Raw genomic sequence first — 27751 nt, 5'->3', positions numbered from 1 at the left:
CGTGGGGGGTACAGGGGGGGCCGGCCGCACTGGGCGCAACATCTGGGGGTTAGGGTTAGGGGGCACAAATCCACGGGTTAGGGGGCGCAAATCCACGGGTTAGGGGGCGCAAATTACTTGCCTTGCCCCGGGTGCTGACAACCCACGCTACGCCACTGGTCATTTAGCAGGGACAAAGGTGGCAAATGCTCCTGCCTTTCTTATATATATATATAAAAATCAGGGTCAGACCTTATTTTCTAAGAAATGCTGCCTAAATTATGTCCAGAAGTATCACTTAGCTTGCGTTGGCTCTAGCATCTTCTGATTACACTACAGTATATAATGGGATTTCCTCCCCCGCCCTTCTTTTTGCAAATGCTAATAGTTTTGTTAGTGAAAGTGCTGGACTTCTCTCCAATCTAGCTCTGATGCTAGATTACTAAGCAATAACAAGGAAAAAGTAAACAGGGGATTTGCTGATGAATTGGGCCATTGGCCAAAAATAGTACTACATTAAGAGTAAACCTAGTTACTATAGCAACAGAAAGGGAGGGGATGTACCCAAAAGCTAGGGCAGGGTGACAAGACACTTGGGAAGTGCAGAAGCAATAGGGGCACAGGAAATAGCCAAAAGAAAGAGTATGTGATCAACAAAATAATATATTCCCCCCCCACCCAAGAAGGCCAGAATATGTATTCTCTATTCACTGTTCATGGAATCGTTAAGCTGATTTGTGCAGCTTTGCAATCAAAAGCCTGGGAATTGAATCAATTCCCTCAAGGTAGACAATAAGTTATGCATGTCATCTTTAAGACCTGGTCCAGAAGCAAGTACAAGCGATAAATTATATAAGACAAATTGTATCTGGGAACATATAACACAAGCTGGCAGAACACAACATGTTTTTGTAATCCAGGTGTAACCTTAGAAAATGTCATCCCAGATGTTCAGAGATTAGTGGACTCAGGGCTAATTCAAAGAACAGTCTGCATATAATTTAGCATTTGGCAGAGCAAAGGTGCACCAATTTATTGTATATGTGCTTATTTATTTATAATCTGTTTTTCTAAACACAGCTGGAGGTATGAATCTGCAAAACCTGGGGCATCCTCTTGTGTGAGAGGATGTGACATGCAGGCTGGTGAATCCAAACCCAGAAGTTTAAACTTAATTAAACCAACGTGTAAATGGAGCTTTCTGGACATTGTGAACTGTGCAGTTCAGTTGAAACAAGGCAGTAATACACTTGATGAAAGAGTAGCAAAAAACTGCTGGAGAAGTGAACATAAACAAAGGCACATTGAAGAACCACATAGCACAGAGCTCAGTATAATAATAATAATTTTATTTATTCTAGTCATACCCCACCCATCTGACTAGGTTGCCCCAGCCACTCTGGGCAGTTTCCAGCATATACAAAAACATAATAAAACATTAAATGTTAAAAAGTTCCCTAAACAGAGCTGCCTTCAGATGTCTTCTAAAGCTTGAATAGTTACTTATCTGATGGGAGGGTGTTCCAAAGGGTGGGCGCCACCACCGAGAAGGCCTCGTGAGAAGTCTTGTCACCTTCCGTGCCATTCGAGCTTCACAGGCTTCCAGTAAGATAAACAATACACAGTGGAAATCTGGCTTCTAGATTGGGACTAGGTTTACAGGTAATGTGGATCAAAGGCAGTGCTCCCCCCCTTCCTGGGTGTACTCAAGTGTACACAGTACTGGCACCTATTTTTCTAGAAGGTAATGTTCATACCCATTCTATGTGTGCCCTGCCATGTTGAAATGCACTAATCAGGAGCAAAACCTATAGCATTAGCCTGCCATGGTATGCTTTTTTTGGTTATCAGTTGCTGGCATGCTATATATGCATGACCATGAGGTAGTGGACCAGGGTCATGAGGGGTGAAAGACCTGTTACTATTTCTGTTCTGGGATCCCTGCAGGGTCCCTGTCTTCAGTGTCCTAAAAGCACTCAATCAACATGAAATGGAAGCTTTTTAGCCACTTCATGCTCCAAGCTAAACATTCAGGAACACCCCAAAAAAATAAGGTGCTTCAGTTTCAACAGACTGGTGTGCAAGTTCTGTCACCTACAATGGAACTACACAGAAAACATAACTTAAGTCACTCCAAAAGAAGATACTGGAGGAATCTTTGCATGAGCTAATACTTTTTAAAAAATCCTTTTTGAGCTGTATGGTATCTTTGTATTTCTGTCCTTCCAGGCTGTGATGCTTTATAGTACACATTTGTGATTCTTTGTTTTCTTTCTTTTATTAGGTTTGCAATTTTAAAAAACAACAAAACTCTCTCTCTCTCTCTCTCTCTCTCTCTCTCTCTCTCTCTCTCTCTCTCTCTCACACACACACACACACACTCCAAAACATTTACCATGTATGTGCACAGAAAATAGTAGATCTGAAAGGCGAAATAAGAAGATCTGCACTTATCATTGCAAAATTGCTATTATTTTATAATTGTAAGATTATTATATAATCTTAGGAAGTTGTCTATGCTTAGAAGGGGCATGCATTCGAGTGGGAGTAGTTGTAACTATTATGAAGGGAATCTGCACTTATGAAATTTCCACTACCCTACTGCATATGTGAACTGGCTGATGAATGTAACATGCACACTTAAACAAATAAAGGGTATGTGTGGAATGTTTGCATGAGTAAATGCTTTCCTTTCAGCACACATAATATATAAAGCGGGCTTTGTGCAACGTGTAAGCAAGACAATGAAAAGAAAGAAAGAAGGAAGGAAGGAAGGAAGGAAGGAAGGAAGGAAGGAAGGAAGGAAGGAAGGAAGGAAGGAAGGAAGGAAGGAAGGAAGAATGGAATAATTTCATGGCAAGATATATAGTGGTCCCAAAGCTCCTAATGTCTTGGCAGCAGTGACTTTTTATTTAAATATGAAATGTCACCTTTCCTCCCATTTAAAATTATTCCTAGTGACTTCACTTGCAAGCACTTTGTCCTCTTGGAGCTGCAAGCATCTCCCGGAGCTCATTCTGCCTCTTTGCACCACTGCAGCCCAACAGCTGAACTCATTTGTAACAAGCTCCTATTTTCCAGTTTGATGTTGCGCTTGAATATTCCCCCTGGCATCTCCGCAGGCACAGCCTGCGTTCTATGATCTGAGCTGCAGAGTTTTTCCACTCGCATAATAACATGCAAAGTATGGTCTGGCGGGTGTCTTGACTTCACCCGTGAGCCTGGAAATGTGATTGATGCACACACACAGCTGAGGTGGGGATTAATTTGTCAACCTGTGCTGAGAAATGTCTACAGTGCACCACGGAATAGCTTGCCAGAGACAGGAGGGTGAGGCTTTCCCCAGGCCACAGCAAAATGTATCTGCTATGGCAATAAATAGCTCTAATACTCTCACTATGACGTTCATCTCATTCCCACAGAATGGCTGTTATTAATTATTGTGTATTAAACACCAACTGTGTGCTTGACCCTGTAAAAGAAATGTTCTTTGCCAAAGGATCTTATTAGCAAAGGAAATACATAGCCAGCACACACAGAGAGAAATTTTAGCTTTTGTCATCCAAGGCATAGTAAAAGTAGCCTTTGGGTGGAATTCAACAGTGCGCTAATTATATTGTTCTGTCAGCACAAGCATTTCCGTTTGCCAGACAAAGCCATCTCCCCCCTCCTTTCCTGCATGCTGTTTAGGGGGTTCTTCTGACCCTCCAAGCTGGATTTGTAGGAGGTCGGTGGAAGAGGAGAGAAGGAAAAATTCTTTTGCTCTAGTGTAGGTCCTTGTGCTGGCTTCCATTAGCCCACCTGGTTAGCTGAATTGAGGCATTTGTGTGGGACAGTTGGGCTGCCCGGGGATTGGGACAAACCATTGCCATGTCCAATATGCACCAAAGAGCAAGTGATTCTGGCTATAGGACCCATATGATGTGTTTCATTGGTGCAACACCTTCTTGGACTGTACCACTTAGAGCTGTAAGTGGGGAGGCATTTCCCAAGGGGCAGTCAATGTCCTTGCACACACAAAACTTTAATTGCATCTTTCTGATTTGCTAGCTGAATGTTCAGGTGGAGCTTCACATGGTTCAGTGCTCTTCTGTGATACTCCACCTGCAGAGTGAAGTGATACAGTCCAGGAGAACATATAACACCTGGACCTCTGCATTTGTAAACAAGGCATAATTTGACACTGTGGGCTCCTCCTCCAGTACAACCTCTTCTTTCTTTCTTATTTATTTATTTGTTGAATTAGTTTACTGCTCTTTATCCAAAGATCTCAGTGTGTTTCACAGAATGAAAATACAAGATAAAAGCACAAAATACATAATAAAAACAAGAACAAAACAATACCCCTGGCCACAAAGACATTTAAAAGGACATAGGATGTTAATCAGCCAAAGGCTTGGTTGAAGAGGAACATTTTCGCTTGGTGCCTAAAGATATATTAGGCACCAGGAGAGCCTCCCTAGGGAGAGCATCCACAAAGGGGGAGCCACTGCAGAAAAGGCCCTTTCTTGTGTTGCCACCCTTTGGATCTCTCATGGAGAATGCACACAAAGAAAGGTCTCAGATGATGCTTGCAGGGTCTGGATAGATTCATATAGAAGGAAGGCAGTCCTTGAGGTTTTGTGGTCCTGAGCTATTTAAGGCTTTATAGGTCAAAACCAGCACTTTGAATTGGGCCTGAAAACTAATTGACAGCCTGTGCTGTCAGGCCAGGATCAATGTCATACGCTCAAACATCTTGCCCTGGTGAGCAACCTGACTGCTGAATTCTGCAATAGGCAGGATGGAGAACTGGGCCACAACTAACAAAATGAATTTCAAGGGAGCTAAATGTAAAGTTCTGCTGTTAGGTAGGCAAAATAAGAAGCACATAATGGGTGACATCTGGCTTGTCAGCAGTACATGTGAAAAGGATCTGGGTGGTGGTTGGTTTTTTTTAGTAGATTGCAAGCTAAATATGAGTCAGCAGTTCTGTGTGTGCAAAAAAAAAAAAAGGCTCATGAGATTCTAGATGACATCAACAGAAATATGATGTTCAGATTACAAGAAGTATTGATTGCACTCTTGTTTGCTTTGGTCAGATCTCACCTGGAGTGCTGTGTCCAATGAAAGTACAAACTGGAATGTGCCCAGAGGAGGGTAACACAGATTGTGAGTGGCCTAGAGACCAGTCCTGTGATGGAAGATTTCAGGAACTGGGCATGTTCAGTCCAGAGACAATTAAAAGGTGATATATTAGCCATCTCCAAATATCTGAAGGGCCATTACACAGATAATGGAGCAAATTTGTTTTCAGCTGCTCCAGAGAGTGGGCCCTGAATTTACAGGTTTGAAACATAGGAAATAAGATTTCAGCAAACAATTGAAGGTGGTGGACTCTCTTTGGTTAGAGGGTTTGCAGCAGAAGCTGGATGACCATCTGGCAGGGCTGTGATTTCCTGAATTTCACATTATGCCAACTCATATACAGTGGTACCTCGGGTTAAGTACTTAATTCGTTCTGGAGGTCCGTTCTTAACCTGAAATTGTTCTTAACCTGAAGCACCGCTTTAGCTAATGGGGCCTCCCACTGCCGCCGCACCACCGGAGCACAATTTCTGTTCTTATCCTGAAGCAAAGTTCTTAACTGAAGCACTATTTCTGGGTTAGCGGAGTCTGTAACCTGAAGCGTATGTAACCTGAGGTACCACTGTATGTGCATACTCAGCAGCATGCAGATACTACTATGATTGACTAGCTTCCACACCTCACGTGAGTGGCCTGATTGCATAAGCAATGCCACTTTGGAATAATGCACTCACACTTAGTGGCCACTTCTCTTTCATGGACAGACACACACACAAAATCACAAGTGGCATACTTACTGTTCACAGAATAGAAGTCACGTGTGAGCTGCTCTTGGTAGTGACATTACTCTCACAATTTACCTATCTGTAAACATGGGTGGACTGGAAGGGGTACAATGAGATGGCCCTGTACAAATCCATGTTAATAGGAGATGGCAACATAATAATTGGCTATAAACCTGCCACTTAGGGGGTTATCCAAAAGTCAGGAAAGCTGGCTCCATCAAGCCATGCAAGCAGCAAAATGAATAATCCTCCAACTTTGGAAAGCCACACCAAGAACATAAAACTGTATACAAGACATCCTGCAACTAGGAACCCATGAGAAAATTGAGCTCAATAAACTAAAGTCAAGTTTCCAAGATATTTGGAGTACATTTCTAGAACTCTTCACCAAGGCTGTTCAAGCTAGTTTCATGCCGATCCAGACTGTAGGGCCATTGAATTCAAATTACAAGAAAGGACATTCTGACTAAACATTAAGTATAACTTTCTGACAGTAAGAGCTGTTTGACAGTGGAATGGACTCCTTTGGGAGGTGGTGGACTCTCCTTCCTTGGAGATTTTAAAGCAGAGGTTGGATGGCCATCTGTCTGGGATTCTTTAGCTGTGATTCTTGCATTGCAGGGCATCGGACTAGGTGACCCTGGGGGTCCTTTCCAACTCTACCATTCTTTGAGTAATACCCACAACCAGAAAAAGTGGGAGGCACAACGCAGGGATGGAAACTTCTACAATTGTTCATAATCATAAACTTTATTGCACTAGCCAAAGGCCATGGCATCATCTAGAAACACAACAATTGTTAAGTTGTTAACCTGGGATTCCAATGCAGATTTGACACTCATTGATCCTACCTCTTATCTGAGCATGTGAGCTTGAGCCCTGCATGGCACACCAAAGAACTGAACATCAGAAGTGAAAATGCTGTAGCTGTAAAGGTTGTAGGCATGAGGGCAGATGGAGGTAGGGGGTTGGCTTGGCTTGGCTGGGCTGGGAGGTAGGGAGCCAGTGGCGTAGTGTGGGGGGTGCAGGGGGGGCCTGCCGCACCGGACACAACATATGGGGTTAGGGTTGGGGGCGCAAATCCATGGGTTAGGGGGCGCAAATTACTTGCCTTGCCCCGGGTGCTGACAACCCACCCTACGCCACTGTAGGGAGCAGAGGGAATAAGAGAGTGTACTGTTTTATTGTAATGATGTGAAACCCCTAATAAACTATAGCTAAAAGGGGGAGAGGTTTTGGCACATACCATGCCTGTGTAAAAAAGAGATCCATCAGGAGCAACAGGCATAATTGTTGTCTGGGAGTGATGCAGGACTGACAATGTAAAGATGGATAAAAGGAATCACTTAAAAGGGAAGGTGGAAGGGAAACTTGCTCAGGTAAGGCTTAATAACAGAGGAAAAAACTGGGGAAAGCAGAAAGGATTTAAGTTATACAAAGGAGAAGAGGACTGGGCAAAAAACACTGGGATGCTTGGGATTCACTTGAGTGCCATTTAAAGATCCAACAAGAGAAACCTTATGATGAGTAGGAGTCCTGACCTTTCTCAGAAGCGAGGGATGTATCAGGTGCACTCTGAGATAAGAGCATGCTCCAGGATCTGGAGGGTTCTCTTTGCAAAGGAAAACTTTACACTGAAGCTAGGTCTTCTGCTATTACACTGCTCATGTCAGTAGGCAAGGAGTTTCCTGGGTTACTGGAAGTGCTTGTACAAGTAAAAAAAAGTATCTGAATTGTCCTTTTTAGTAGACAAATAGTCTTGGTCCAGAGTCACCAATATAAGGTGAATATAGTTTGAAAAATAAATAAATGATAGGCTTTATTATGGTGCCGTGTGTGGTCCAGAGGGCCATGCAACAATACTGGGATGAAGGTTGGCTCTCAAAAAGGCAGTATTTAGTAAACAGTGTCCTGAGCCTATAGCCATCTTAAAGCGAGTACACCCTTTTCAGCAAGTCTGTGTGGTGTAATGGATAAAACATTGGCTTAGGGCCAGGGAGTCTGGTGTTCAAACTCCTACTCATTCATGAAGTTCACTGGGTGACTGCAGGCCTGTTGTTCTCTCAGCCTAATCTACCTCTAATCTACAGGGTAGTTGTGAGGGTAAAATGAAGGGGTGGGAAATGACCATAGATGGTACCCTGAGCTTGTTGTGGCAAGAGTGACAGAAATAGATAACCCACCTTTATTTTATTATTGCATTATCTTCCACTTTCTCACCAGAAACCCATGATAGTATAAAACAATTATTTCTGTTACATATGTTATCATCAATCCTGTGAGGCAAGTAAGGCGGGGGTGAGGGAGGGGGGAGAGCTGGCAACAAATTTGTGAGGTAGGTGAGGCTGAGAGACTGTGACAGGCTCAAGTTCACCTCACAAACCTTTTGGCTGAGTGTAAATTTGAACCTGGGCTTCCCTGGCCTTTAACACTCTATGACCCCAGTAAGCAGAAGCAGTAAGAGGCTCTCATGTCAGTGGCTGTGCAAAATTCAATTCCTGACTCTGAGCCTGATATTAGTTATCAGGAGACTACTCTATCTGATCCTGAACCACTTCCTGTGGCATCAGAACCTGTAGAGACAGAGTCAGGACCCTCTTGGGTGCCTTCCCCTGTGCCTGATGAACTGTGTGCCGCCCAAACCACCTTGCTAGCTCAACAGTGCATGGAGTACAAGAAAATGCCTATACAGTGGTACCTTGGGTTAAGAACTTAATTCGTTCTGAAGGTCCATTCTTAACCTGAAACTGTTCTTAACCTGAGGTACCACTTTAGCTAATGGGGCCTCCCGCTGCCGCTGCGCTGTTGGAGTACAATTTCTGTTCTCATCCTGAAGCAAAGTTCTTAACCCGAGCTACTACTTCTGGGTTAGCGGGGTCTGTAACCTGAAGCATCTGTAACCTGAAGTGTCTGTAACCTGAGGTACAACTGTATTCAAGGCAGAGCATTGGCCCTTTAGAAATTCTGCTTCTCAAAAAGGAAGCGGAGCTTAGGAAAGACAAACTTGGGGACACAGACTTAGCTTGAGTGAGTTGGTGTGAGCTGCTCTCCTGGAGCTCTCCATGGTGCTGCCATACTTCACCTGCCTTGCTCCATAGAACCAGAAGAGGACACTCTAGCTACAACGCCACATGAGCTCTCAGCGATCTTTCCCAGCCCTGCTGCTTGAAGTTATTTTTGCAGAAGATGCTGAAAATGTAGCTTGGGACTGTTTTGTATGGGCAATTCAACTAACTGAATAAGCCAGCACAATAAAATGGATTATTATCACCAATCATCATCATCATATTTTTTTAATCAGCATCAAAGCATAATATAAATATGTTAGGTAGCCCTTCCCATTATGTGTATTTGGGTAGGTTTTACCTAATGAGCCATGTCGGCAGAAGCCCTGATCAAGGACTTCCACTTATGCAATCTGGCTTCCCCACCCAATTGGCTCAGGGAAGGGTCAGAAAATAGGTTTCCCCAAATAGAGCACAGGGGGCAGAGAGGGAGGATCATTCTGTCTAAATATTCATCATAGTGTGGCACTGAATTTTGCCCTGTGTGTTTTAAAATCAGCGCATCTTAGAAAGTAGGTTTGACTTGAATACTAACAAGTTCCATTAGAAATGGTAAATTTCCTCCATTTAATTTACATTGGCCACTTCCTCCAAACACTACTCATTAAGCTCTGGCAACTGGGCTTCCTGGCTGTGGGTGCTCCCCAAAGGCCTTGCTCTCCAGCGATGTACCAATGCTGCAGACACTGCAGATCAGCAAAGCTCACAAATTTATATGTGGAGTTTAAAAATAAATGATGTGTCAAAGTAGGGTCAGTATCCCTGTAGGGTGTTTATGGCAAGGAAAAATAATCTCTTATCTATTGTTCATTTACTTTCAGGGAATTAGCTCTTCGGATGTTAATTCAAATAAATAAACTGAAGGTGATAACGGCCAAAATAAGTTTTCATGCTGCTAGTAAGCAAAGGGACACTGAAAAGCTGCTGTGTTCTTTTAAAAATGCATAGTTAAGGTTTTATTCAAAATGCCATTAATGTTTTAAAGAGCTGGCATACAACAAATCATATGAGACGTGCAGCTTTCAGCCTTATGAAATTTATGGACAGGCTATGTTGAAAAATGAAAGAGAAGAAAAGACAAGGAAGGCACTTAGATCTGATCTTGTTTTTGAAGCAAATGCTGTCATTACACTCTGTTTTAAATTGTAATACAGTTTTTGATGGTCTGAGATCTAGCTCCGAGAGCCTTCTGGAGGTTCCCTCACTGCGAGAAGTGAGGTTACAGGGAACCAGGCAGAGGGCCTACTTGGTAGCGGCGCCCACCCTGTGGAACGCCCTCCCATCAGATGTCAAGGAGATATACAACCTTTAGAAGACATCTGAAGGCAGCCCTGTATAGGGAAGTTTTAAATGTTTAATGTTTTATTATGTTTTTGTATATGCTGGAAGCCACCCAGAGTGGCTGGGGTAACCCAATCAGATAGACAGGGTATAAGAAGTAAATTATTATTATTATTGCTATTATATAAATCTAGGAGTAGCACTAGTATTAGCCATCTAACAGCTCTGTTCATCTCAAGCATATGCTTAGCAATGGGGGGGACGACATAAAAAACATCAGTTAGGGTGGTTTGATAAGAGAGATGCATCTTGTGTTGGTTGTAAATTCAAAAAAATTTTAAAAAAATAAAAATCCTAGGTATGGCAGGTTTTACACATTTATGTACCTGCTATGTGCCAGTCCTTAAAGATTATCTAAATATGTTTGGGCGTTTGAAGAAAGCAAGTGTGTGTGTGCGCACGTGTTCGATCGAGAGAGAGAGAATTAGAATTTGCAGTTTCAGTGCCTTCCCTTAATGGAATGATAGAAATGTAAGCACATTTTTTTATTAAAAAAATTAAAAATTAATTTTAGCCCTAGGATTTGCATTTCAAATCACATAATAATGGAATAATTTATGAGCCTCCTTTAGTAGTCTGCATGGAAAGATTAAGTATTAACCGCTTCCATTACTTTTATCATAATCTAGAATGGCTCACTCAAAATCACATTCCTTCGCCGCAGTGTGAAAAGCTTTCAGTGCATGGCTGGAAGGTTGGAACAATGAAACAATTGCTGACGGGTTTCAGCATATGTGAGATCACAAGTGAGTAGCAATGGCCAGCTCAAAACTTTTTGCTGGCTGAATAAAGGACCAGACCATGTCATTTCCCATATGTAGAAGCTGGCCAGAGCAGCACTTAATTCTTACTTCAAGACTCACGAAAGTCCTATGCTATACCTGAGAGAAAGAAGCTGATTTCAAGGGATGTAGGGCACACCTGACTCTCCAGCATCCTGCTGCTGATTTGCAGCTCCCCAGCATCTGCTGCCTGAGGCAGCTGCTTCATAACACCAATGACCCATTTAGCCCAGCATCCTGTTCTCACCGTGGCCAACCAGATGCCACTAGTAGGACCCAAGCACAAGAGCTCTCTCCCCTCCTGTGGTTTCCAGCAACTGGTATTTACGAACATTACTACCAGCAGAGCCATTGATAGCATCGTCCAGGTCTTTATGTGCAATTATCATTTGCCTTCCTGGAACCGCTGGCTCACAAGTTACGCTGGGCCTGGAGCACATTATAAGTTTTTTGTGGGGTTTTTTTGCATTTAGAAGTATATGTGCATGAAGCAGAGACATCACCTTGCCAACAAAGGTCCATATAGTTAAAGCTATGGTTTTCCCAGTAGTGATGTATGGAAGTGAGAGCTGGACCATAAAGAAGGCTGATCGCCGAAGAATTGATGCTTTTGAATTATGGTGCTGGAGGAGACTCTTGAGAGTCCCACGGACTGCAAGAAGATCAAACCTATCCATTCTTAAGGAAATCAGCCCTGAGTGCTCACTGGAAGGACAGATCCTGAAGCTGAGGCTCCAATACTTTGGCCACCTCATGAGAAGAGAAGACTCCCTGGAAAAGACCCTGATGTTGGGAAAGATGAGGTCACAAGGAGAAGGGGACAACAGAAGACGAGATGGTTGGACAGTGTTCTTGAAGCTACCAGCATGAGTTTGACCAAACTGCAGGAGGCAGTGGAAGACACAAGTGCCTGGTGTGCTCTGGTCCATGGGGTCACGAAGAGTAGGACACGACTAAACAACAACAACAACAACAACGGCATGATTTGGTTTCTATCCATACTTTTGTGCACTGCCCTGGAATCTTTTGGATGAAGGGGTCTTTGAGAAATAGTTTTTAAAAATAAATGGAAAATTAAATGCAGATTCCGTAGCTTATCTCCCTCTCTCTCCCACCCTGCCCATCTCCTCTCCAACCCCCAGTTTGCTTAACATCCAGTTTCATGAACACCTGGAAAACATGCTCATGGTTTTATGGCCTTCTGCTTTTTCCTAATAACAGTGTTGCCTGACTGTAAATTTGGGGGTTTTCCTTATGGACTAACTTGGCTTCTGATTTTGTTGTGTCTTTGTGTGTGTTAACATGATGATTCATCCTGAAATATCGACATTTGGAGGATGCAAAGTGAAATCTACATATTCTAAGAGCCAACCAAATGATGACACATTGCACAGCTTTAGGATTGCTCTTTTACAAGTCACACTGAGCAGCTCTAGCTGTGTGAGGAGCCTACAGACTCTTACCCTGTGGCAAACTGAGCTGCGCCAAGGGACTACCTCTTCCTTGCTCCCCTTTCCCTGTGCTTTGGGGGCTACGATGGGATCCTCAGCTTGCCACATTCTTGGTGCCAAAGAGCTTCCTTCTCTGTGATCATAAATTAAATGGCCCTCTGTATTTATGCTATGCAGTGTAACAAGGAGAACAGAAAAAAACCCAATTAAAAAAACAACACACATTTGCAGCTGTACAACCTTTATGAACTGGAATAACTTTATTCCCTTCACACTCCAGTGAAACAATACCTTGACAAAATGATTCATTGAGAACAGATGCTGGCAGTTTGACTGAGGTGCCTGTAGCAAGTTTAAAGGCAACTTTACATCTATCTGATCTAAGGCCTTTGACTACTGGAAAAGCCCTCTGTCTCTTTTCTAAGTACAGCATGGAGAGGCAGCAGAAGTGTTCTGATTAATTTTTATAGGGGTAAAACTGCTGCAAGCAGAGAACCTGTTCCATCAGAGGAAAGAAAAGGAAAAGAAATAAGAGTGAGAGAGTCGTGTGTTTTAAAGGGGTTCCTGAATAACTTTAGTTGGTGTTTATTGACTCATTAATGGATGGCAGTGGTACCTTGACTTTTTTATATTTAATGGCATGATGAAAAAAGATGTTCTTCAATAGGTGCCACAAAGGCATTGCAGAAGGGTCTGCCTGGTACGGAACAGCAGTGCATTCAAAAGGGCCAATGCCACCACACTAAAGACCTAATTCCTACACCAGAAGATGGGGCTTGCCTAGCATCAGGCAGGATTGAGTTCAATAACTGTGAGGCCACTGCTAAGAAGTCCCTGTTCTTTGCCTGCCAACCTAATTGCCTTTGAAGGTGAGCACTGAAGCATGCTGCCTTGCATGGATCATAAGACATGGGCAGCTGATATGGGTCCAGGTGATTCTTCATGTCACCTGATCCCAACCTGCTTTGTCCTTTAGAGGTCACTGCTAAGCACTTTGTATTGGGTACTGGTGCGATGTGTGCAATATAGGTGTGATAAGCTCCAACGTCCTAGTCATTTCCTGGGCAGCTGCATTTTATACCAGTTTAAGTTTCTGAGCCATCTTTAAAGGCAGCCCCATTTAGAGCACCTTCCAGTCTGGGAATAGAGCCCTAGAGAATAGAGCATGTTAGATACATTTAACACCACACGTATACTGACCCTCGGATGACTACAGCCTGCAGTGTAGCTCAGCTAGGACCTTCTCCAGAGAACTGATTTACAGTATGAAACATCTTTCGGGTCAACAACAAAGAGGGACACTCATCCTGCAAGTGCATGGAAGAGGAGAATAACATCCTCACATTGCATCCTCCAGCTGTCCCCCCTCAAAATCTGAGCGACGGAATAAGGAAAGGCAATTCTTCTGTAAGAAAGTTGGGTTGTGCCCTCAATTTTCCTGAAGCCCAAAGATTGAACCATATTGGCTGGTTTGGGCAGAGATATCCAGCTACGTTGGGTGGCAACAGCCCCACATCACCCCACAGAGAAGGCACTTGAGATGCAGCACCCAGGAGGATTAAACTTCCATGCAGCTGGAAGGGAGAGATGCAGTATCTCCATCCCCCCCATTTAATTTTGGTTTGAAAATATTAGCTCCACCCCAAAATTTATTTGGGGTCAGATCTGGATCGGGTTTATCTCATGTCAGCCTGCTGTGCTCAGCTATTTAAGAAAGGCCTGTCCATAAGCCCATTCCATTGATCAACATCCAAGGCAGAGAGCCATGTCCTTCTCTTGGCTTCTCCATGCCCTTTGTCCACTGAGTTTTCATAAGATGATATAGCACCTGTACCTTTAATAGCAACATGAAGGGGGAAGGGCAGAATTCAGCAGCTACCTTGTCCAGCACGAGGATGCAGTAGCAAGGAAAATGAAGAGGTCCTGTTGTCTTCTGCCTGCCACACAGCTGTGAGAATGGCTGGAGTCTTTCTTGGGAATAAAGATGGCACCCCCAACCCCAGGAAAATCCCAGAATAGACCTTAATATGAGAGTGTACTCCCTTTCACCTAACCTTTGGCATATATTTTTAAAAGCCACAAGCGCTTTTATCAAATTAAACTCTGACCTTTTAAAATTAAATTAACCTCATAGTGTAAATCAGATTAGACGTGAGACAATCTCAATTTATCCTGATTTCTCCCCGATTATGTGTCACTAAAATCTGCCCTGTTTGAATTTCACTTCCTTTGGATGACCTTAAGAGAATTAACCCAGAATTCTCCTACGATGTCACACTCTTGCTCACTGCATTGAAAAAAAGAAGGGCCAGACTACGTCCCCCTCCTGCTCCTTTCTAATTGCACTTATCGTAATTGTATGAACATACAATTCTACATTGTTGTTCTGACACTGTGAAGGATAGTGTAAACCTCCGAGACAAATTCTTTAAAATCTAATCAGGTGTTTGAAGGAGACATTTAGACAGGATGACTGATTTTACAGAGCTATAAACTTAGGCCAGAGATAACATGTACGTATCTTGCTCTGAGAAGGTGTCTATCTGCATATAAATATTGTTTTATTAGTACTATTGCTGAGGAATACTTGGATCAACATGCATTGCACACATTTTTATCTTTTTCGATGCTGCAACTGAGTGAATCTGTGAACATTGTCATATGATGACTGGTCTTATTTAGGTCACAGAAATGTATATGACCTGCATTTTGGGTCTTGCAGCTGATTTGAATACCATTTCAAGTATTGCTAGTTGGCATTGTAAAGAGATGCATTTTAAATAAAATAAAATAAAATAAAATAAAATAAAATAAAATAAAATAAAATAAAATAAAATAAAATAAAATAAAATAAAATAAAAAATAAAAAAATAAAATAATTATGTTGCATATCTTTTTCTATACACTTATTCTCTGCATTGTGGGATGCAACCATGACCCTACCCTCCAAAAAAGTAACCTCAGAGAGAATTAATGCACAAAGCTACCCTTATCTATGTCCAAACTGAGTTTGTCTGCATCTGCCTAAGATGCAGATGGCGGAAAACCTTCCTGCCAGGTTTTGTAGCATTGCATGGTGGACCGTTTTGCTGGCTGATGTCAGCAGACTAAAGGTTAAACTTCGCTATAAATTAAAGATTACATTCAAGCTAAATATAAAGACCCTTATTTTGAATTATACATACCAGAAAAGCTATTGCTCTCTGGTAAAATTTGAGGGCAAAGTAAATACAGTCATGGCTTGAAAAATTTACATTAGTTCACATTAATTTTAAAAAAAGTTAAGGAGGTTCTTTTTTGGCAGTATTGCTTGGTATAAACAGAAGAGAGTGATGGCTCCAGGATTGAAGAGCCTTTGGCATGCTGTTCTCTGCTGGGCTTCTTCCTATGAAAGGGAGCTCCTCTGGTGGGTTTACCTCTTGGTGGCAGAAGCAACATCAAGCACAAAGTATCTCACAATTCCCTCAAAGTAGCAACGTTCTGAAGGTGTAGAGGGAAATGTAAATGGTGGCGCCTAGACCCTCCGGGAGGGGCGGGGCTATCATTTTTATTTCTCACAATGTCCCAGAGCAGCATAAGGAAATTAAAAAGGTGATGAGCCTACTGCGGTTGCAGCCTAAGAATGGGGTATCCTGGTGCTGGGCCTAGAAAGAGATACAAGCCAACTGTGTATTTGTAGGGTATCAGCTTATATTTCTCAGTTTTAGCCCTTCACCAATGCCCTCAATTTTGTTCAGCTATTCTGGTAAATGTAATCTATTTGTGCCAGTCAATGATGCCCAGATCATGCACTTTCCCCTCTGAAGGAAATTGTCAACATTTTCCAAGGCTAACTGCTAGATGTTGTATCATGGCAGGTCACCCTGAACCTTTGTCAGGAGGCCACCCATCAGGCTGGACCTGCTGGCCTAGACTGGGACAAAAAGATGACCAGTGTTATGTAGTGATTAGTGTGTTGGACTAGGATCTTTCAATACTGGTACGGTCATGATGAGAAACCTACATTTACACAAAGAAGCTGTGCAAGTGCCACTTTCCCTTTGCATAGGCACATTCCACAAGTCCTACCTTAGTTGTGTGCACATTTCCCTAGTTCTCTGTTTTTTGTTTATTTTTGAAATGCTAATATTCTCAGGGCCTCCTTGGTGGTTGCTCCCAGACTTTGAAACACCCTTTACACAGAAGCTAGACTGGCTCCCTCCTTGTTGTATTTCTTCCAGCAGGTGAAGGCTGTTTTGGCTTTTGGCTTTTGGGAGCTGTTTTTTAAGGTAAGAGATTTAATAGTGTCATGCTGCTTTTATTATCTGTATTTTAATATATTTTTTACATTATTTTAATTCTATTAGAGTTTCATTACAGTGGTACCTCAGGTTAAGAACTTAATTCATTCTGGAGGTCCGTTCTTAACCTGAAACTGTTCTTAACCTGAGGTACCACTTTAGCTAATGGGGCCTCCCACAGCCATCACGCCGTCGCCACGCGATTTCTGTTCTCATCCTGAAGCAAAGTTCTTAACCTGAGGTACTATTTCTGGGTTAGCGGAATCTGTAACCTGAAGCGTCTATAACCCGAGGTACCACTGTACTTTCTAACGATTCCCTTTTATGTTTTTAGCTTTGGTGTGCTATTTGTGTTGTTTCAATTTGGGTAAGCTGCCTTCAGCCTGGGAAAAAAGTGAGATATAAATAAATACCATCATAATTTCTTTTGAATTTTTATAATTTGAATTTGCATGTTTATTCTTTGTGAGCCGCCTTGGGTGTCATTTTTCAGCCCCACAGCAGCATGGAAATAAGCAGTAACAAAACAACATGCATTTAAAGTGTGTTTAAAAAGCACATGTTGTTGTTGTTTAGTTGTTTAGTCGTGTCCGACTCTTCGTGACCCCATGGACCAGAGCATGCCAGGCACTTCTGTCTTCCACTGCCTCCTGCAGTTTGGTCAAACTCATGCTGGTAGCTCTGAGAACACTATCCAACCATCTTGTCCTCTGCCGTCCCCTTCTCCTTGTGCCCTCCATCTTTCCCAACATCAGGGTCTTTTCCAGGGAGTCTTCTCCTCTCATGAGGTGGCCAGAGTACTGGAGCCTCAGCTTCACGATCTGTCCTTCCAGTGAGCACTCAGGGCTGATTTTCTTAAGAATGGATAGGTTTGATCTTCTTGCAGTCCATGGGACTCTCAAGAGCACATGGCTTCCCCCAAATAATCATGGGAACTGTAGTTTCCCCCTTGCACAGCTTCTATTCCCGGCATCCTTAACAAATCACAGCTGCCAAGATTATTGGGATGAAGCCATTTACTTTATATGTCTGGTGTAAATGTGACCTGTGCAACTTGCTTTTAGTTGTGGACCATGCCTGTACAACAAGCATGCCAGGATATGATCAAAAAGGCCTCAGGCATGTAACTCTAATTGATTGGCTTTCATTCCACCATCATTTTCCCACAGTGAATAAGGACAGAGAGTCTCTTTATATAAAATTGATTGTTACCGCTTCTTAGGTATCTTTGCCACGGAGCCGCTTCCTCTGTGTAGGGAAGGTCTTTCATTTCCTTCAGGCATTTTCCTACGTTTGAGCATTTCCTTCCTTCATTTATATTTTTCTGACAGGCTAAGGTGAGTAAGGCTAAAAGAATTTCATTACAATTTCAGTATTAGGCATTGTTAGAAAAATTCCAGTCAAGCTTTTGAATAGGTTGTGGTAATGGCAATTGTTTTAATGAGAACTTGGCATTCCCAGCTGGAAATCTGCCTTTTGTTACCCAGTAACATTTGCTAGGCTGACGTGGATGGCTTCCAACCATCAGAGACCACTAAGGAAGACACCTGAAATAATTGCTCAGAGAGATTCCCTCTGTCCATACATGAGAAAGGATTATCAGTTGATATGTGTGACGTCTTGAGAGTGCTTATTTCATTCCGCATTTTGAGGGAGACACAGCCTGTGGAAATTTGAGACTAGAAATTAAATAAAGCATCTAAGATTTCAATGTGTCCCAATTGGTCAAGGTTGGGATGAAGGATTTGGTCTTGCTTTGTTTCTGAAAGTGACTCAACATCCACCCGTGGGTTCCAGCTCACTGTTTGAGAAATACTGGGTTCAAGTGTTCTGGGAAGTTTACTATTTCCTTGAGACACCATAAGAAACAAATAGGGTTGGGGATGCACAGCATGTGGTGTTATCACCGATGACGAAACATTAATGTCCTTCATAAGTAAGTAAAACAAGGCTTAGATGCAGACAGCTTTCACCAGGGGCAGATTTTAGTCTTTCAAACTTTCAAATTCAATATACCCCTGCCTCTCGTTTTCCATTTTGCTCAATTCACTACAGTGGTACCTTGGGTTAAGAACTTAATTTGTTCTGGAGGTCCGTTCTTAACCCAAAACTGTTCTTAACAGCACCACTTTAGCTAATGGGGCCTCCTGCTGCTGCTGTGCCGCCGCCGCTGTGAAGCAAAGTTCTTAACCCGAGGTACTATTTCTGAGTTAGCGGAGTCTGTAACCTGAAGCGTATGTAACCCGAGGTACCACGGTATGTCATAGTTGCGGCACCCTGTGGTATCCCCCTCAACTTGGAACCCAGTGTTCACTGTTCTAAATCTTCATCTGCCTTCACCATTGGTAAGTTTTAAATGGATAAATTGTTAGGGACTGTTTCATAAGCAGGCTAATGCATATAAACCAAGCAATGGAGAAATAATTCTTCACAAATTGGACTCAGCAGGAAAAGGAAGCCATACACTCTCATAATTCAAGTCGAGAGCAAGTTGTTTCATAACATTTAAATATGTTCAGTGTTTAGATGTGCAACTCAGGCAAGACAATGAGCAGAGCGAAGAGATTATTTATCCTGTGGGCCAGTTGTGCATGAAACTGACCAGAGAAAGTAATCTAATCAGACCTTATTAAACTGAATCTGCAATGCATACTCAATGCCCACAAGCATTGTCTGAGCTGGCCAGTAGTCTAATCCGACTTTAGGATGCTTGCCAGTGCCAGAGCCTTTTCACAGCAGCATCTACTGCTAAGTTTAACTGAATTATTCAAATGTTCTTTTTATTAAGGGTGTGGGGGGAGACACAATACGGATATCAAGGTCACATTACCCATGGAATTTACACACACAGCAATGGTACATGTTTTATTTATCAAGGGATGAGATGAGATGAATGCGGATCTTGATTTCTGTGCCAAGAACAATACAATCTATAACCAGAGAACCAAAATTCTGCAATCACAATATATTGTGCAAAACAGAGTAATTGGTTTGATTTATTTCCATTGTGAAATATGGATTTGTGGGAACTTTTGGAAGGGACTAGGTTACAAAAGAGGAAGAGATGAATGGGTTTCGTGGCAGAGATGCTAAGACAGGTCAACAATACTGAAGAAGTATGACAAAAGGATGTGGAATGGATGCAGTCACAATCCAGATCGGACTCTGGCTATTTATTTTTAAAAAGGCATTCAGTCAATTGTAGCGTTTTTGTTTTTTAAGATACACATGTTTACTTGTTGGAATTTAAATTCATTTTCTAAGAAATGTTACAGTCTCTTGAATGATTTTTAAAAAGTCAACAAATAAGGGGGGGGGGGAGGACTGGTTCATGACACCACTACTGATGGTTACTTGCAGACATCTAACTCAACTAACACTGTTCAATAACAAAAAAATCTCCATATCTGCCAAAATGAAAGTCTCGGGCTGAGAAATACTTTTTATTTTCTTCCCTTTTCTCTGCCAAGATTTTCCTTGTCATCACCTATTAAATGTCCCAAATGTTGATTGATTTGGCCTGAAGTTTGATTGGTTCGTGTTAGTGTCAATATGTTCAAGAAGAGGGCTCAGATAATGACCCTCAACATTTTCCGTTTTCAGCAGTTCCATTGAGCTACTGTTTAATTAAACATTGAGGAGGTAACTTATCCCACCCCCATCTGGTTCCTAGGTTATGATTTTGCCCACTAAGCTCACCAATGGCAACTCCTGTTCTTAGAATGGATTAATCTCCTTTTCTGGCCGTTGGGAAACAGGGCTGTTGTGTGCTCCGGGACAGTTTAACATTATGCTAACTGACAAGTTGCTGCAGGATTGTACACTTCAAGTATCGTCTGCAGGATCAACAGAGCAATGTGCCCTGCCTATGACCCTGATGCATAATCTAGAACAGGGGCTGTCAAAAAAGTTCTGCATGATCTTGGATAAAGATCACAAGCTCTTCCAACTGGCAAGGACTCTGGGAACCGGAAGAAAAGGAGCTGAGACATTGCAACACGGCAAGCATGGCCAGTGGTAGTTTCATTTCTAGGCCCCCATTATGTAATTCTGCAAATCCAACTGTCTCCCAGGCTATGTTTAATTGATTGATTTGTTTGTTTTAAATATTTATACACTGCCTTTCTGGACAAAGTTCTTTCAAGGTTATGAACAATGATAAAAACATGAAAATTTAAATTACATTGCATAAAAAAACTTTTAGAAACTATAAAACATACAGAAATAGGTAGCAATATTTTCAAACAGGATGCAGGCAGTAGCTCCAAAGAGATACATTTTTAAACCTTTTTTAAAATATCATGACTGAAAGGGCTGATCATATATCTTTTGGGAGGGAAGACTGTAGAGTGGGAACCAACACTATAAATACCACCTGTCATGGATGCTTTAGTTGTGATTGGTTAAATGGCCATCTGTTGTGGATGCTTTAGCTGAGATCCTGCATTGCAGCGGGTTACACTGCATGACCCTTGGGGTCTGTTCCAACTCTACAATTCTATGATTCTATGGCCCTGATCATAGTGTTATTGATCTAAACAATCTTAAAAGTGGTCTAATGGGCAGAATCTTCAATATCTCTCCTAAGGCACAGGCAGATTCATGCTGTCCTTTGAACAACTTGATCTCTATACTGTTAAGGTCTTTTAATAACGACCTGATACAAAATGTAGCAGCTGTGTTTTTTCTCCAGGTGACTTTTTCCAGTCTCTCTCTGTGTGTGCATTTTTACTGACTTTTTGCATATTAAGGCTATCAGTGGCTACTAGCCATGATGGCTGTGCCCGTGCTCTGCCGCAATGGTTGGTCCGGTGTAAGTGTACATGGCCTTCCACATGACCTGCAGATTCATGATGGGGAAGTCTCATATATTAGTGATTTCTCACTGTTAATGTCTGGCAAGGACCCACTACTGCATTTAGGAGTGGCGAGAAATGATATGTTTGGCCTCCCTGTGATCTTCTTAACTGTTTGTCTGAGGGCCAAACTACTGGAGAAAACAGAGACCCGTGGACTGATCTACCATTGCTTTAAATGTTGGACAAGTGCAGCTATAGGAACACCTAGGAAGGGAAGAACCTGTCAATTTCTGCTCTCTCCGTTTCTCCAGTGTTAAACTCCATTCACATTTCTGCAGCAATTTACAGATCTTCAGATATATATATATATTCTGGGAAATTCATCAGCATTATAGAGAGAATTTCTCCGAACAAACAGAATGTGTGCATTTCTATGAATACTTTATTAGGTACAATTTTTGTAAAGATTGCTTGGTTGGAGAACTGCATAACAAAATTTGGATAAGTGTCAAGTTCAAATGATGGATGTGTTTCAATCCTGATATTATTTTGGAAAGTGAAAATTTGATGGATTCACTTTTAAATGCCAACCAAATTTTTTTTTCCTCCAAACCTAGGAATGCCTGATTCAGATGGACTGTAGCATTGAGGAAAATGAGAGTCAACTGTTTTCCCCGACATAAATGTGAGGTCCTAATTCACCCCTAGACTCTACAATGTCTAATGCAAATAGACACCTTACTCAACTATCCATTAGGCAGCTTCCTCCACTTTTCTCCATGAACAATGCCACAGTCACTAGGCTGTGAGTTCCGATTGGCCAGAGTCCCATTGGGACCTCCCTGTTAAATCTAAAACCTATTGTTATTGTTATTTTGGAGTTCTTCAGAGCACTCAGCTATAAGTGTTCTTTTACATGCCTGCAGGGAAGTGTGGAATCTTTACTGCTAAAGCACAAAGAAAGCTTTCTGTTTCAAAGTGTGAAGAAAGAATTTCTGACCGATGACTTGAAAGCAGTTAAAAAGAAAAAGTTGCTTTCCCAAAGAATTAGAATATTGACAAGCCTTGTTCTTCGTAACTATTCCAAATGTCTGGAATGCCCACCCGGAACAGCTACATGGTGCCAGCTATTTTTCTTCCTCAAATTGCTCTTGAAAATTCATGTTTGATCAGGAATTGTGTCCTTTCTGCTTGTAATTTAATTAACAAAACTTGAAGAAGGAACAACAACACTAGTGGACAATATAGTGGGGTGGTGGTGCTCACTTGACCTTCCAATAGCTGAGTGAGGAAGGTGAGCTGGTGGTGGGGTCACACGGCTTCATATGCACCATTGGAACAAATCTGACACATCTTCCAGTGCATTTGCCTAGCACTGACCTCCCCGCTATTTCACTCTCTCCCCTCTCTTTCCTAGTAAACAGCAGTGACTCAGCTGTTGGGAGGTAAGGTGTGTGCTGCTGCCCCACCATGGCATCTGCTACTGGGCCACAAAGTAAGTGTAACATGCAGTTTGGCCCTGCCTGTGTGGGAAAAGCTATGGGAAAGGGGTGGAAATTGCTGGATTTGTGCCTACCTATTACTAGCCAGGTGCTGAACTGTTACATGTTGAATCCACCTCTTTTATGCTGCCCTCACAGGACAGTAGACTTAGCCTCTACACTACACCAGTTCTCAGGAGGAAGCTGGTACTTTTAAGATCTTGTGGATAGTGATAATGTAGACAAAGCTCTTCAAGCATATGAAAACATGGATTAAAAAGGATTTGAAATAGCACAGCATTGATAATTTGGGGCAGAAAATGCCAAATATATTGTTAAATTTTGACAGAGCAGACTAAAGCACTGTAGTGTGGATGTCCTGCTCTTGGTTGACACAAAGGTATAATTGGCGGGTGCAGCCATTCTTTATTTCATGGTAAATAAAACAATAGGGAGTGATTGAATCATGGAGTAATGTTTGGTTTAATACCTCAGACAGTCAGAGCAAATGTAACCACACACCCACGACACAACTGCAATATTGCTTTGTGGTTCCCAAATCAACACATCTGAACCAGGCTTAGAAGCATTCTTAATTCTTTGGAGGGTAGGAAAGAGGAGGGATAATTTGTGAAGAGATTTCATGGAGGATATCTCTCCCCAGGGAACCCAATCCAGATGTCCTCCCACTCTTTCCTCTGCTGCTAAACTGTTTTAATAGAATAGGAAAGAGAGATAAGGGAATGGGATTGTGGCATTGTCCTTGGCTGACTTAACAGGCTGGCGGAGGCTGAAACTGAGAAATTTCCCTTACTTCTCTGTACAGCCCAGAAGAGAGGAAGCTGAATGAGAGCTGAAGGTCCAGTGCCAGCCCTAGACATCTTCCCATCTGAAGCAAACAGTGCAAATGACACATCACGATTTGTAACTAGCGCTCAGTGATGGGAGATGGAGAAAGGAAATGGTACCCTTTCTGGAATCTGTCAAAGTGACTGCTTCACAGTAAGTCTAGCGGAGGTGAGGAAAGCTGGCTAAGGTGTAGAACCTTGTGAGTTGCAGCTTTTCTGAGGCCCCAAATAAATCTCAAATGGCCTGCTGCTGTTGACCAATCTGAATGCATTTGTGAGGTATCAGAAGTTCAGAGTCAACAATCCCACACATTGTGCTAAAGAGAAATATATGATAAAAGTTTGTACAGTGCCACAGGAAGTCGGCCACCGAGGCTTTCTTTCAGAACAAGAAAGACGTCAGCCTTGCATTTGGTTGTTATAGCCTGTCAAAATTTTTGAATGATGCTTGCGTGTGAATAGGAAGCAATATCGGAAAAAGTGGTGAACAAGCAGAATTTCCCTGCCCAAAAAACCAATAATAGAAATGCTGTCACTAGCAAATCAGCTCCCCAGCTCAGGGCAAAATAAGCTGGGAATAGTACAACCTTCAAGTGACTATTTACCAATAATAGTAATGTGGGTGTGCCTTTGTGAAAGAAGCAGCCTTAAAGAGGGAAACAGTGTATTTCCCCTCAGGCATTCTACAGAATACATCAGACAGGCAACATCAGACAGGGACATGGGCACAAAATGTCTTCATAAAGAAAGAGAGGGCAGTGAAGAATCTTTCAGTGGGAAGATGAAGAGGAGAACCACTTGGCTGCTGAATGCAAAGCAATGATCATATCCCTGCTTCTACTCCTAGTTTGTTCCATTTGCTGCACAAATATACATTTCTACTTAGAATTAAGTTTCATTGTGTGAATGTAGGATCGTAGTCCTATAACAATAGTTATAGACAACTCTGTCAATTCTGTTTTTTTCTCATTTTCCAGTCTTAAGTTCAGCTTCCTCTTTTCCACCACAGTTGGCAAACACTTTTTAAAGAAAACCTTGCATGAAAAATTCACACGCATTTTTTGTGTGCATTTCTGTTTATACACATTTTTGCAAGCCATTTCTTCTAATATCGTGCATCCTCCCCCCACTAATATACACATTTTGGTGATATCCCTTTCTTGTATGCATTTTTAAAATCAGCATAGTACATTACAAAATTCAAAAAGCGCAAATCATGAAAGGGAGCTGTGTTCTGGTTCACATACAGTGGTAACTCAGGTTACAAATGCTTCAGGTTACAAATGCTTTGGGTTACAAACTTCGCTAACCCAGAAGTAGTACCTTGGGTTGAGAACTTTACCTCAGGATGAGAATGGAAATTGGTGGCACGGCGGCAGCAGGAGGCCTCATTGGTGAAAGTGCACCTCAAGTTAAGAACAGTTTCAGGACCTCCGGAACGAATTAAGTTTGTAACCCAAGGTATCAATGTATTGATCTGGAGAGTGTGAAATAATTTTGAATTAAAATGAGAACTGAATAATGTCTTCCTCATTGCTTCTCAATGGTGAGATTTTCTAAGCCTCACAGCTGTGTGTGTAGGTATATTCTTGGGAAGGAAGGAGTAAACCTCCACTGCTCACAAGCTGTGATCTTGATAATCCCCGCCCATGGATGCAATTATTCTAAGGAAAACACTATTCAGTGGTGGATGGTCTGGCACCATGGCATACCTCCTCCAGGTGAGTTGCTGCTGCTTACCAGGAAGAGGAGGAGTGGGGAAGCAGTGAGGTCTGTGCAGTGCAAAAGCATCAGCAGTGCCAATCTGGTGCTCCTGATGGTGTGTTTGCCCTGCACCTTGGAGCACCAGATTGGCTCTGCGGATGCATTTGCACTGCACAGACCTCACTGCTTCCCCACTCCTCTTCTTCCAGAGAGCAGCAGCGACTCACCTGCTGGGAAGTCAGGAAACTGTCTCTGTCCCACTACGCAGTCTATGAATGATAATATACAGTCAGTGTAATGCACAGTTTGACCTTCAGAGGTCACTGTTCTAAATGAATCACTTTGCCACATCATTACAATATCCCAGAGAATGTTGTGATATTGGCACATTTACCCACAGCACTAGGTTATCAAATTAATAGGGTTTTTAAAAAATATTTACTGTAATTTTTGCTCTATAAGACTCACTTTTTCCCTCCTAAAAAGTAAAGGGGAAATGTGTGTGCGTCTTATGGAGTGAATGCAGGCTGCACAGCTATACCAGAAGCCAGAACAGCAAGAGGGATTGCTGCTTTCGCTGCGCAGCAATCCCTCTTGTTGTTCTGGCTCCTGAGATTCAGAATATTTTTTTTCTTCTTTTCCTCCTCCAAAAACTAGGTGTGTCTTATGGTCTGGTGCGTCTTATAGACTGAAAAATACAGTACTTGCTTTTAAATTTATTATTTTTCTATGTTTTTAGCAGTCCTTATTTTTATTTTAAGCAACCTCGTGTCCCATCAGGGAAAAAGATGGAGTGTAAATAAATACACCATCATCATCAAGGTAGTTTCTGCATTCAGTCCTTTCTCCCTTCTTTACTAATGACATCAAGTGACAGACCAGGCCTTAAAGAAGTTCCATCTTGGGAAAGAAGCTCAGGTGAAGCCAGAGAGGTCCTGGATGGCCTTAAGGAGTAGAAGTTTCACATTGTGTGCTACGAAAGTAATGCTCCCGAAAACATGACTTCAGATTTATGGTATCTTGGAAGAGATTTCACTGAGCAAATTTCACAAATGCAGTGAGCAGAAAAGACAAGTCATTTTCAACCAGCACTGCATGTGGAGAGGTTGGAAAGTTTAAATGCATTAAATCTATGCCAGTGACAGAGGCAGCACAGGCAATTCTGTGAGAGGACAGTTTGCCAAAGAGCAGCCCAAGGGAATGTATCTAAAAATGGGCTCTGAAGTGCTTGACTCTAAATGGATTTCTCATTACCACACTGAAAAATTGAAAGCATGGTCTGGTTCCCCCCCCTGCCCCATTCTGCTCATCCTCCAGCTGCAGAATCTTGTTAAATGGAAAGGAATGTCAGAACTGTGTCCCAATAAATATGGAACTCATTTCTGTCATTTTAAGTTATTTTGAACTGTCGTGTAGCATTGCATTTTTATATTGTGCTTTAACTGAGGTAATAATAATAATAATAATTTTTACTTCAACATGCTCCACTATAGAAGTTATATTGGCAGAAAGAATATTTCAAGCAATATTTCCATTTGTTCAAGATGAGCATGGAATACACAGTAAAGTCTCATTATATAGTAATACTTACTTATCAATTAACTAAAAGAAGCAGCATCTGTCTGCAGCAGCACTTTCACACCAGCTATCCTTAACCTGGGTCCCCAGGTAGTGTTGGACTACATCTCCCATCAGTCCCAGACAGCCTGGCCAATGGTCAGAGATTATGGGAGTTGGAGTCCAACTTCTGGGGGCATCAAGACTCTTTCACAGTTTTTCAACTCATGAGAGTTTGTACAGGGAAAGCTCAAACCACCTGTGTATAGGAAGACATTGGAATGAAATTTGCAAAAGCGTTGCCATTTTACTGCAGCATGTAGATTGCCATCTTTCTCTCGTAACACTAGAATCAAAGTCAATCAACGGTATTTACCAGCAGCAGGTTCAGTATAGAAAAAGGAAATATAAGATGCTCCATAATAATTTGCTACTTTCCCGAGCATGTAATTGTTTCTTACTTATTTCTTATTTCTTACTTAAAGAGGGAGTGACACCCACTCCAAAACACAAACACCTTGTGATTTTATAGAAGTGTGGTTGATAAGGAACAATCCACAGATCTGAGACGAAGAAAGGAAAATAGTTTGTGCAAGTGAGCACGGGTAGAGG

The 27751-nt window shown here is 42.1% G+C and overlaps 1 protein-coding gene across 1 annotated transcript in view; it reads left to right on the top strand.

The window, feature by feature from the left end:
* LOC309356321 (uncharacterized protein) overlaps positions 1 to 27751 on the top strand; it is a 258701-nt gene that overhangs the window by 8050 nt on the left and 222900 nt on the right. The window contains exons 4-5 of the mRNA XM_081887753.1: positions 10867 to 10983; positions 11493 to 11822. Of these exons, the coding sequence (XP_081743879.1) occupies positions 10867 to 10983; positions 11493 to 11545 (170 nt within the window). The 3' untranslated portion in view covers positions 11546 to 11822. The remainder of the gene's footprint in view (positions 1 to 10866; positions 10984 to 11492; positions 11823 to 27751) is intronic.

The sequence above is a fragment of the Podarcis melisellensis genome (genome assembly GCF_964234715.1).
Source record: "Podarcis melisellensis genome assembly, chromosome: 1".
Lineage (NCBI taxonomy): Eukaryota > Metazoa > Chordata > Lepidosauria > Squamata > Lacertidae > Podarcis > Podarcis melisellensis.
Note: the sequence above shows the minus strand (reverse complement) of the source record. Positions and strands in the feature narration are given on the sequence as shown.